This window comes from Neophocaena asiaeorientalis, unplaced genomic scaffold (assembly GCF_003031525.2).
Source record: "Neophocaena asiaeorientalis asiaeorientalis breed wild unplaced genomic scaffold, Neophocaena_asiaeorientalis_V1.1 scaffold67, whole genome shotgun sequence".
Classification (NCBI taxonomy): Eukaryota; Metazoa; Chordata; class Mammalia; order Artiodactyla; family Phocoenidae; genus Neophocaena; species Neophocaena asiaeorientalis.
Genome location: NW_020173731.1, coordinates 9,881,490 through 9,893,763, shown reverse-complemented (window position 1 = coordinate 9,893,763; position 12,274 = coordinate 9,881,490). Strand labels below are relative to the sequence as shown.

General features: G+C 48.5%; 1 protein-coding gene across 4 annotated transcripts in view; it reads right to left on the bottom strand.

Annotated features, from left to right (window-relative positions):
* Window positions 1-596: 596 nt before the first annotated feature.
* Window positions 597-12,274, bottom strand: part of CUNH1orf116 (chromosome unknown C1orf116 homolog) — an 11,919-nt gene continuing 241 nt past the window's right edge. For 2 of the 4 annotated variants that reach the window (XM_024751184.1, XM_024751183.1), the window contains exons 2-4: window positions 6,845-7,030; window positions 4,300-4,477; window positions 597-2,904 (exon numbers count right to left, since the gene is read on the bottom strand). In XM_024751184.1, the coding sequence (XP_024606952.1) occupies window positions 1,367-2,904; window positions 4,300-4,477; window positions 6,845-6,949 (1,821 nt within the window). In that variant the 5' untranslated portion in view covers window positions 6,950-7,030 and the 3' untranslated portion in view covers window positions 597-1,366. Of the gene's footprint in view, window positions 2,905-3,662; window positions 3,767-4,299; window positions 4,478-6,844; window positions 7,031-12,274 lie in introns of those variants that run through there. The other 2 variants (XM_024751186.1, XM_024751185.1) reach the window with 2 other exon arrangements.

Sequence of the window (12,274 nt, the reverse complement as noted above, 5' to 3'; positions counted from 1 at the left end):
CACAGTACGCTCTTCCAGCATGTGCTCAAGGTGCATAACTTGGTCAGGGAATTTGGGATTAAAAATGAGTTATTATATTGCTACTTTCCCAAACGAAGTAAAAACCCACAACACTAAATACGATCCTGAACAACATTTAATCTCTGATGTTTCGGAAGACACTTTAGATCTTGAAGAGCTTTAGGGTTGGACCTTTGCTGGTTGCTGAGTGGAGGGACAAAGGGGCTGCTGGAGGGGAGGGGCATGCGGCATGGGAGCGGCCTCAGGCGCTCCAGCTCTGATCTCAGTTCTGTTGCTAAACAGCAGAGTGACCACGATGAGTCACTTCCCTTCCCCAACAGGGTGGGACTAGAGTGTCTCTAAGGCCCCTCCCAGCTCTGATATTCTATGAATAATTAGCAGAGAAGGCACTGTGCTGATTTTCCATAGGAATTGAGGAAATCAAAAAACAACTTGCAATCGTGTAGACAAAGGCCTGTAAGAGTCCCTCGGAATTTACAAAGCCTCTGGGCTTGGGCTCCCATCTCACTGTTGGCCCAGCCCTGGGGTCACTGTGCAGACTGAGATCCGGAGCAGGAAGGATAGGCACATCAGAGTCAGAGACCACCGTAGTTTATTACTGAATTTAACAAGCCCACAGACAAAGTCCTCTCCAGTGGGGGTGTACAGTGTGGGCACTCATCCTGACTTCTCAGGCCAGCAAGAGCTCTCCTGGTATCAGTCAACCAAGAGTTTTTAGTGACAGGGATGTGTCTGGTCCTTGGGACTAGGGACAGAGAGAAGCCCAGCAGATGATGAGATAACAAACCAACTCCTCTTGGCCGCAGGCCCCATCCGGGAGGCCAGAAGTGAGAGGGGAATCCAGCAAGGTCTGTGCCAGTCTCCACCCACTGCAGGGGTTCTGGGAGACCCACATTTCATGTGATCCTGCATTTGCCTAGTGTCACGGGTACATCCATTGTCCCATTTGACTTTTTTTTTCTCAGGCTTAGCCACCCCTCTGCACTCAGTTCTGGCTTGGCTGAGCTCTACCCGATGTAAGAAAGTTTCCAACAGGTGAGGAATTCTGAGCAATGGCTCTGTGTCATATAAACAGCTTCAGTGATAGACACAGCCTATACCACACACACACACCCTCCTGTGGAAATCATCTTCAGGGTGGTTCACGCAGGCACTCATTGGTACAGCCACTCTGAATATAAATGTGTGCTCCAATCTCTCCCTTGGAGAGAAGAGGACACTGCAGAGAAGCCGACCCCTGCCCAGCCCCTGACTTGTGAGGGGGGGTAGACTAAGTGGAGCCCTGGGTCTCTTCTCGAATAACGGGGTGCGGGAGGGGTTGTGTGGGGGTGCTGGTGGCCAGTGCCTACTTCTTCAACAGGCCCAGCTTCTTGAGAGCCTCCCTTCTTTTTTCATCAGACACACCTTTTGGGGAGATCTTGACACTGACACAGTGGGATCGAGGCAGCATGTCACGGCTCTGTCCTTGGTAAGACAGGCGCTTGGAACCCAGCTCATGCTCCGGGTCGGCCAACTTGCCCACCTGGATACCCTCAAAGTCCTTCCTGGTGCCCAAGGAGGCCGGGCGCGGCCGCGAGTTACGCAAGATGCTGTGTGAGATCTTGTCCAAGAAGGAGCCTTTTCCCAGAGAGGTGCTGGTTTTGGGGCTGCAATCTTTCTCTGCTGAGAGGTAGCTGCTCAGCCCCACGCCTGAACGCTCCAGCGTGTTGGACTTGAAGTTCATCTGTCTCAGGCCAGGGATGCTGCTCTCCTGGAGAGTCAGCCCAGAGTCTGGCTTCGGCTGAGTGAGGGGACTATTTGCCTCTGGGGCCTTAGGGATAGGAATTGGCATGGATTTGTCAGCTGGAACTTTCCCTGGAGTGGGTTCCTGGGCAGGAACCAAAACATTGCCTGGAGAAGATGGCTGAGCTGGAGCCGGACCCGGAGCTTTCACTGGAGAAGGTCCCCACATTGGTGCAAGTGCTGGAGCCTTTCCTGTCGCTGCTGAGACCTGAGCTGGAACCACAGGTGGAGCCGGGGAGGGGGCCTGAGTGCGAGTCTCCCTAAGCCAGATGGAGGGCTTACTTAAGTGGGTGCTGGCCTCATCTTGGTCCTGGGGCAGCCCCAGCTTCTCCAGCGCTTCCCTGCGTGCTCTCCTCTGCTCCTGCAGTGATGACGAGGTGGGGCCCGAGTCTCCAGGGCCAGCCTCCGAGTGGCAAGACAGCCGGTTCTGGGGATCACTGTGGAAACCACCCCGGCTGCTCTTCAGAACAATATTTGGTGGCAGCTTCCGTGGCTTAGGGGCTGTGAGGGGAGGCAGCCGGGCATTTGGACCCCCCTCTGATGGGACAGGAACATCTTCAGCTTTTGCACTCTGAGAGGACACAGCTGGAGGAGGCCGAGGTTGTCCAGGTTCCCCGGTTGAGCCTTCCTCACTGGCTTTCTGGGACATGGCCTCTGAAGTGGTCTCCCTTTTTTGCTGGAGGCTGAGTGATGTGTGGACCTGGAGCCTGGGACTCAGCTCCCCTGGCTGTCTGGGCAGGCCGCGTTGCCCACGCTGCTCTGGCTGGGTGTCCCGGAAGGCCTCTGGTGGGGGGATGAAAGCCCTGTCCAGATCAAGGGCAGTGTCCCGGGGGCCCGTCGGTGCCTGGGGGGGCTCACTGCTCTGGCCCACCTGCTCTTTCTCAGGCCCTGGGACAAGCTCGTCAGATACCCCTGGGGTGTGGCTGTTAGTCTGTGTGGTGCTTTTTCTGAGGATCTGGTTTCTGCCGATGTGGATATTTCTGGGGAGGCTGCAGGAGCCAGACCTGAGGCCCAGGCTTTGAGGCTCGGGCAGATGAGACAAGCTGAATGGAGTCACTCTTTTTGGCTCTGTTCCTTGCTGAACGGTCTCTTTCGGATGTCCTGTGAGGGTCGGGAAAACAGGCAGAGAAGAGTGCGTGGTGAGAACCCTGCTGCCGGGGGGGGGAAAAGAAAACACCTCCCAGACTCTGATCTCTAATTAGCAATGGATGGGTTTTGTTTTTTGCGGTTTCTTTGCTCTTAAAGGGCAGAACTCTTGTTTGGATGTCATTTAGACTAACAGATCAGTACTAGCAGTTTCCCTTCAACCAAGGATTAATGTTTCCTGATGGCTAGGGAAAGGGCAGCCCCAGACAGCTCCATGTTCCTGACTCAGGCTCTTTCTAACCCTCTACAGAGGCAGGGTTGGTTGGGGTTCAGGACAGTCCCTCTAGCTATCCTGGGGCCCTCAGGTAACTGAGCCCAGTGGGAGCATTCAGCATTGAACATGGTCAACAGGTGATTTGCTCTTGCCGGACCAGGCTTCTGCCTTCTTCTGCCTTCACTTTCTATAGGCACCTGGATGATTCTGTAATGGCCACAGCTGTCCCCACACCACAGAGTGACAGGGGTTCTTTTCTTCCAGCAAGTAAGCACACGTATCAGGCCCACTGGACCAGGAAATCAGCACCAGGCAGCAGAGGAAGCCCCACGTCCCCACTTCCTCCTCTATCTCAGGGAGGGTCTAACACATTGTCAATAAATATTTGCTAAATGAATGAATAAGTGACCACAGTCCTGATACCAATGGGTCTGTCTTCAGGAGTAAAATGCCCCCCTCACCCTGGGGCATATGGCCCTGCATTCATGGCCACACTTACGTGTCATCTTGTTTCCCGTCTACTGAGCCTCAACGCCACTCCATACTCTCTCACAAGGCCCTTGAGACGTCACCCACTGAAGTTAAGGGAGCCCTTCCCTCTTCTTATCTCCTGCAGCCTCATCCTCTGGGTCACCCAGATTAGCTCCACAGACTGACTTAGTTTTTCCAGAGCCAACCACCCACCCCTCCCTGAATCTCTCCCTCACCTCTGTGGTCATATTGTTTTAGAATTTCTCCATAAGAGGATGGGTGCCGGTCAAACCCCTTTCCCTCCCAGGCCTCTGATACTTCATAGAAAGACATAGAAGGCTGGCTTATCGGCAATCCCTCCTTCCCTGCAGGGACAACAAGTCTTTAATTCCAGCCATGAGAATGCAGAGGAGAGCATTTGTTCCTCCTTCTGCCTGTGACCCTTAGAGCAGAGGGCAGACAAGATGGAGAGTGGCCAGAGGATGTACTGCTTTTTTGGGGGTTTTATTTTTTGTTTTATTTTTTGGCCTCACAGCATGTGGGCGGGATCTTAGTTCCCCGAACTGGGATCGAACCCGTGCCCTCTGCAGTGGAAGCACAGAATCCTAACCGCTGGACCTCCAAGGAAGTCCCCTTTTTTGATTTTTTTAGACACTCTCTCTTACCCTGGGCGGCAGGCTGGGTCGTGGGCAGTGTTCGGGGACCTTGGGGAGTTGTGGCTTGCCCAGACTTGTCAGTGGACAGTCCACCGTCAGCCTCGGTGTCCAATGAGCCAATGGTTTTCTCTAAGAAGAGCAGACACTCCTTCTCTTCAGCGGACAGGAAGTCGTAGCTGCTGTCACTCTAGAGCGAGGAGAGGGCGCTGTGAGAAGTAGCTCCCCAGAAACTGGCGGGGCCCGAGAACCACCCTGCACTGGGAAGGATTGCTGAAGAGCTGGAAACCTCTCCATCATGCCGCTCTGCAGACCTGCTGGAGCTGCTTCCTGAAACTGCGGGCACCAAGGAGGGCAGAGACCGTCGGGCTGCTGTCCCAGTAGCACCCAGCTGGGCAGGCAGATGGCAAATGACCTTTCTTTTGTTCACTCCTGGGTGGAATGCTTAGGAGCAAAGATCAGAAGCAGTCCCAGGTTCTAATTCCACTTCTTCTGTGTAACCTATGTCAAGTATCTCATTTCGCATGTCTCCAATGTTGTTCTAAACTATATGGGCAGCATAATGATTTGACCTTAAACTTGAATGGTATTGCTCTTAACTTTTCAAAGTACTTCTGCATTCTTGATCTGGCATGTCAAGGACAGTATGAGGACAAACAGGAAAGACAGCCAATTTATCATGACTAGTCACAAATCAATTTACTAAATAATTTACACTTGACTTTGAAATGCATTCCATACAGGATTTTTTCCCCCCTTCTGTGTATTTACTTTCTTGATAGCATTTGGCTCTGGCTAACATTCAAAAACGTGTGCATTTATTTCTTAAGCAAATATTAACTTAAGGGAGGAAGGTGGAGAAACTGGTATGGGGTGAGGGGAAAGCAACTTAGTATTAAATATTAAGTAGAAATTAAAATAAATAATTTTCATTATGAGAAAGCACATAGGAGTGTTTGGGAGAACAGGTGAGGCCATTTCAGATGGTTACTGCCTATGTTCTACAAGGCTAGGAAGATCCATGGAATAACCACTCTCCAAAGTTGAAGGTTGAAGGGAGGACCAAAAGGGCAGATGGGAATATAGGAAATTTGGCCTGAGTCCCTTCCTGCCGTCTCTACCCCTCTTCCTAATATTGGAGATACTTCAGAGTTATATATTTTCCAGACCCACTCAGATGTCCAGGAAAGATTTTGAGAAAGCCCTAAAAATATCTTAGGGGGAGGGGAGATGGTTGTTGGAATAACTTCTCCAGTTCCCCAGGCTCCTTAAAGAATCATCTGTCAGTTGACTGAGGGAGGCTTACATTGTAAAGGGAAGTCCCGAATACAGCCCTTGGAAGCCTTGATGCAGACCCCAGAGGTTCCCTAAACAAAATCTTCTCTACTGCCCTCTTCCTACTAAAATAGTCTTCCAAAACTCCAATTCTGAATTTCTCCTTTATGGATGATTCACTCTGAAAACCTTTAATCCCTGTCACATTCTGTGTCCAGTGGTATGTAACTACTCATGTTGGCCTCTGCTTAACAGAAACTGAACGTGGTCTGTGAGGTCCCATCATCTAGGGTTAAAAAGAAATTATCTACAGATTGTCTGCACTTTAGGTTTTCTGTGTGTTGTGTGCTGCTTTTTCTACTTCATTTTTACATATCAAAACTCACCGACTGTATCAAACATCGTTGACATTCAGTAGAGATCATTACGATCCTTAAATTATCAAATACCTCTATGTATAGGATATAGAACAATAAAGTATAAATTCTCAAGGGTTATTATGTATGTGATGAGTACCCATAACAAAGGAATGCTTACATTTGGACATAGGACAGATTTACTCTGTCACACCAACCTTATAAGAATTGAGATTTAAATTCATGCCCAGAAAAATTACAGTTTATTACATGTCACTCACAAATAGTTAAACACAGTGACTTTGGAAAATTCTCAGTCTCTACTTACAGACAGGCTATTTCTTTTCTACATAGAAGCACGTGCTAAGTGCTTTACGTGCATTTCATTTACTCACCTCAAGAACCCTATGAATTTGGTATTAATATTATGTCCATCTTAAAACTGAAACTGAAGCTTAGAGAAATTAAGTAATTTGTCCAAGGTCATAGAGCTTATAAGTAGAGAACCCAGATCTGTTTGGCTCCAGAACCCAGGCTCTTAACTGCTCCGTGCTCTTTGATCTTTGTAAAAGACGGAAGTAACGCTGTTCTTTGCAGAGGACTTGAGGAATCCACGTGCTACAAGGATCTATGTTCTAGTTTCCACCGTGACCTCAGATCACTGACCCACTCTCTCATCTCAATTAAACCACCCAACCTAATGAAAACTGGGAAAAACTCTCATTTGTCCTATTACTCTCTGGGGTTGTCCCACTCTATTCTCTGTAGAACCAGGGGTGACTCAGAGGCAGAACACCAACTGGTGTGATTCACTCCCTGACGAGGAAGATGAAAGACAAGGAGCAGTGAGCAAGGACGGTGGTGGGTAGGGCAGGGCAGGGCAGGGGTGCGGAGAGTGGGCCAGGCTGCAGACAGAAAGTACGTACAGATCCAGAGAGGGTGGAGGTGGTGCTCATCATGCTATCGCAGCTGCCAATGTGGGTCACGGGTTCCAAGCCAGGCCCTGCTGGCCACAGCTCTCTCTCGGGCATCGCCTGAAGCAAGGTGCAGGGGTGGTGAAAGGGGCTCTCAGAGGGGAAGCGAAGGGAAGCGAAGAATGTCCCAGGCCGGGCCTGAAAAGAGAAGAATCAAAGCCACGTGTGAGCTGAGCCAGGCTCCAGCAAGGCTCTGCCCAGGCCCTGGAGCAGCATGGCAGCAGGGACACCAAGCAAACAGAGAGCTGGAAGGGGCCATGCTCAGCCATGACCCAAACCCAAATCCCCAGCCTGCAGGGGGACACATAAGCTGGACATGTAAGGACGCATAAGCTGGCTTACATACATGCAGAAGGTCAGACTTAGGTGGTGGAGAAGCAGTCTAGTCAGAAAAGAGATTCCATCATTTCTCTTGGTCACGTTTTTTTCTCTGAACCAGGGAGCTTAACCTACATTTTCATTACTATAAACACTACATATTCCGGGGGTTAAAGCTTGGGTTCTGGAGGTAGCTGGATCTGGGTTCAAATTCCAGTTCCACCATTTAAAGTGTTGTGACGAGGCAAATTACTCTTTGAATCTGTTTTTCTTCATTAAATAGGGTTAATAGTAAGACTAAAGGAGAGCCGATAGCACAGTTTAGTTTGTAGTAAGTAAGCAAACACTTAAAGAATAAATGAGTAACTACTACTGTTTTTGTAATAAGAAAAAGACAAGATCCATCTCGGATCAAAGTAGACTGAAGCAAGGGAAATAAAAGCTTTTTAAAAAAAAAAAAAGGAACAGGGCCCGTAATAGTACCTACCTTAAAGGGTTTTTGTGACTATAGAATGAAATACTCCATGGAAAACACTTTGTGCAGTGCACAGCCCTGTAACACTCAGCTGCTACCATAGCCACATCATCAGCACCATCACAATGACCCCCACCCCAGCCACCGTCATCCCCCTAGTCTGGGAGGGATGTGCATGGCACCCCAGTGGTTGACGGAAACCCAGTTTCCCTCTTGTATATCACCCTCCTGATGTTGCATTTATTCCCAATGAGATTCCCTAATCTGTGTCAAATGGACAAGAGCAATGTTCTAGGTAGCTTTCTCCCAACTCCAACTCATAGGGAAAGAACAGTTTCAAGTTCATCGTGCCAACAGAAATAGCAAAGGAAGGTAGTGCCATCTTTCCTTCAGGGAATCCCAGGGATTTTCATATTCCTGTTTGTGGGAAAAACTCCACCAGAGCTGGAAAGGCCAAAGGTGACTCTCCTATGCTCAAATGAAATTCTAGAAGAATTAAGATTAAAAGACAGTTCTAAGATCAAGTAGGGACCTGGGGGAAGAGCTAGAATTAGAGTATACTTTGTCTGATTCTGAATCCATATTTTCCCCACAATGCCATGCTTTATTTTCTACCATCTTTCCCACCTTCTGACTACTAGGTAAAATGTCCTGGAAAATTGAGTTTTATTTGAGATCTTGAGACTTGGGCTTTAGATTCCAAGGCGGGTTGTCTTTTTTGCCTCTGCCAATAATTGCTTCCAGTGCCAAAGTCAGGTTTGGGCTGTGCTGGGTGAGTCAGTCTGCCAACCACCTAGAGCTGACAAACACAAGGCCTCACAGAGCTCCCCTCCTGCTTGGGAGGAGAGTCTCTTTCAACTGGGGCAGGTAGGGAGGGGGCAGGACAATGGGGAAGGAAGAGGTAAGATCCATTATGGGCAAGACACATGTAGTTCACGCGGGTCCAAAGCCTCTCAGGAGAGAGAGGGAGAACCAGAGGGGACAGAGATACCAAAGAAACCCAGTGATACATCAACATGGGGTAAGATAACTCCTGGGATTCCTTCATGAGGTTAGTTCCCCATTATCCAGAATCCCAAAGAAACAGAAATGTGAGAAGTCATGTGGATGAAGTTCAGTCACCTCAGCTAGCCTCTCCATTAATGACTGTCTAGGTTCCAAAAGTACTAACTCATTCCTAAAATTCTGAAGGGTTGAGACCACTACAACAAAGAGGACCCATTTCTCGTTAGCCTAGGCACACAGAAGGCATTCAAAAAACGCTGATGAATAAACGTCATCTGTTCTAGTGTCTACTGAGTTGACACTAGAACTCAGTAGACAGTAGAACTAGTTGAACTGTTGGAAGTTCTCTTTTTTGGCTTCTACCCTATTACTGTAATCTCTTTAAAAAAATTTTTTTTAATAAATTTACTTATTTTATTTATTTATTTTTTGGTGCATTGGGTCTTTGTTGCTACACGCGGGCTTTCTCTAGTTGTGGTGAGCAGGGGCTACTCTTCGTTGCGGTGTGCGGGCTTCTCATTGCAGTGGCTTCCCTTGTTGTGGAGCATGGGCTCTAGGCATGTGGGCTTCACTAGCTGCAGCACACGGGCTTAGCTGCTTTGCGGCATGTGGGATCTTCCTGGACCAGGGCTCAAACCCATGTCCGGCAGGCAGATTCTTAACCACTGTGCCACCAGGGAAGCCCCATGTAAGCTCTTTTTTATTTTGTTTCCCAGAAAATATATGGCTTAACGGAATTTGGGCAATGCTTTCAGTTACACTAACATTTATGAGTACCTAATAGGCATGGGGCATGCAAAACTTTGTTAAGACAAAGGTATTGTTTCCAAGAAGTCAGTGTAGATCCAAGGGTCTGTTTTTTTGGCTCTAGTTTTCCTATCTGTTACACTGGGGCAGTAACTATTAAAAGTGACACACTGTAGAATGTTCTCTGTGAATGGATGAGCAGACGCTACCTTTCCCTTTCAGAGAAAAATGACTACCCTTGTTCTTCCAAGCACACTTTGGACTTTACAGTGGTGTGCTAGCCTCTCCTCCCTCCCAGGGCAGCCTAACACATTCTCACTTTGGAACAAAGGATGGCCTGAAGCAGCTGGAAGAGACAGAAACAATATGAACAGCATTGCTTTAAAAAACATACCAGGGTATAGCTTACAAAGTGCTTTCAGATAACCTGATACCTTAGGCAGGATGTGGCATTTTCTCCATTTGACAGATGCAAACGCTGGGGCTCTTTCTACCTCCCCTTCCTATGGGAAGTAGGAAATGATTTATAACTGCATCTGTTGGGCAGCCTGTGGCTCCCAGCCCTTCTAGAGGGCATTACAGCAGCTGTCCAGAGGCAAGAGGGCCGGGTACCTAAAGAAGGGCCACTGGCCACATCTGACTAAACACCGAAAGCCCTAAGACCACTCTCTCTGATTCAGATTTATGCATCCAGGCCAGCTTTTTGTCCCCACAATAGCTATTTCCAGAATAAGGAAAAGACACCCAATGCCACTGAAGCTCAAGTCATAGGCACAACGAAATCACTGCAGAGATTAACCTGAACCTGAAACCGAAGCTGAATGAGCTCTAAGGTGCTCACACCTCATCACCACACCTAGTGTCCTGACCCTAAAAGTCTGAACCATAAAGATGTCTTCTCTTCTTCTCACCACTCTCTCCTTCCCTCACCAGTCTGGCCTGACCTGGAGGCTGAATATCCTTCCACCAACTTTACAACCTTGAAACTTGGGGGCTACTTCAGGGCAGCCATTGAAACCTGAGGTATTTCTACTTGGTAAGAAGCCTGAACAGCACGCAGAACACTCAAGGTGAGAGTTCTGTATTTTTTAACCCTTGACCTCCTTGGGCAGCTTGAGGGGAGGAGGGAACAGGTTAAGAAATGTGCACAGCCTATATCGGGGCCACCCATGCAAAGGTACATTAAATATTAACTACTCCCTGAAACCAGCCAAGCCTTGGAGGAGAGTAAATAAATGGCGTGTGGAACTCTGGCATCTGGAGGGGGCGGGGTGGGAAGAGGCCTCCAGCTCCACTCCTGTTTGGCTTCTCTGTACCATCTGAACAGACCCAAGGCCCCCCTATCACCCTCTTCCTGTGAGCCCATTCCTATATCCTCCAAGAGCTGAGCTCTCTCCCCAGCGGTCAAAGAGATTTCCTGTTTCTCTTAGACCAGGTGCCTCTGCTTTTTGCTGACCACCCAAAATGTGCCTTGGGCTGGAGAACATCCTAAGGAAAAGACCAAGAAGACTAAAAGTTGCACTGTGTGTGTATCCCTCTCCACAAGCACATGGGCAATTTTCTGTTTGTGTTTAAGCAATGATATAATCGCCTCTTTCACCAGTGGGTTTGAGGGAGAGGGTGGGTGGAAATATCACCTGCACAGAAGAACTTTGCTTGACACTGCAGCTTACCTTTATTGCTGACGAGGTCGCCATGTATGGCAGCCCTCAGTCAGTGAGCTTGGCGGACTGGTTCTGTGGTGTGGGCTGAGCTAAATAAAGCCTAAAGCTTCAGTTGCTAGGACGAAACCCAATATATTCACTCAGGGCTTGTGTGCCAGGCTCTGGGATCCTGGCACTGGGTCTTCCCACTTCCCTCTTTCTGGAAGCAGGAGGAAAAGGGGAGAAGTTAGGGACCAGAGTGTTAATCCCCACAAGCTGGATGGCGGAGAGCTGACTTGCTACTCTGACTTGACTTCTACACCCAGCGTCCTTGTGCAGGGAATCCGGCCACACAGACTGCCAACTGGGACACCCGAAGGAAGTCAAAGCAAAACCACAACACTGGTCCGGTTCTCCTCTCTGGACTCTGCCACACTGCTTTGGCCTGAGCCCCACTCAGAATTCCTACTAGACTCAACCTGCTACCGTGAAATATTGATGTAGGTGAGGCCCCGGTACAGTTGAGTAGCTTCCTGCTTGCCAGTCCCTGTGTCTATTAACAGGCAAAGTCAGAAATTTAATGAAGCTGAACTCAAATAGGCTTGACTTTGCAACTAGACTATCCGTGGGTTTTCCAGAGATGAGCTGGTAGCCTGAGCTGGCATTTTCCCAATGTAACCAAATCTCACACACCCTTACAAAAACATAGCACAGCTCACATCTTACATACCCATCCACAAAGAGCTCCATTATTACACTACCATTACTGAACACACACACACACACACACACACACACACACACACTGCACCCTTCGTTTAAATAACAATAGACATTGAGTTCATAAAGCCATGAGAAATTTGCCTGTTAGAATGGAAAACCAAAGCACTTTTCTTCCCCAGGAGATTTTCCATTTTGACCTCCTCTAACAATTCTCTTCCAAAATCACAGTGCAACTTCAATTATTCAGAGATGGAAATTTCTAAAGCAAATCTGTTTTCTTGTTGTCAGCACAATATGCTCATCCAACCTAAACAGGCAGATGAAAAAAAGAAATGTGTCTCAGCCTGGGTCTCCACTAAAACACTCCAGTCTCAAGAAGCTGCCAACTCACTTTGATCCCGTATTGGACACAGGGAGTTGAGGAACAGAGAGGAAAGACTCCCACCTGGTGTATAAAGGGCTCCCCGCAAC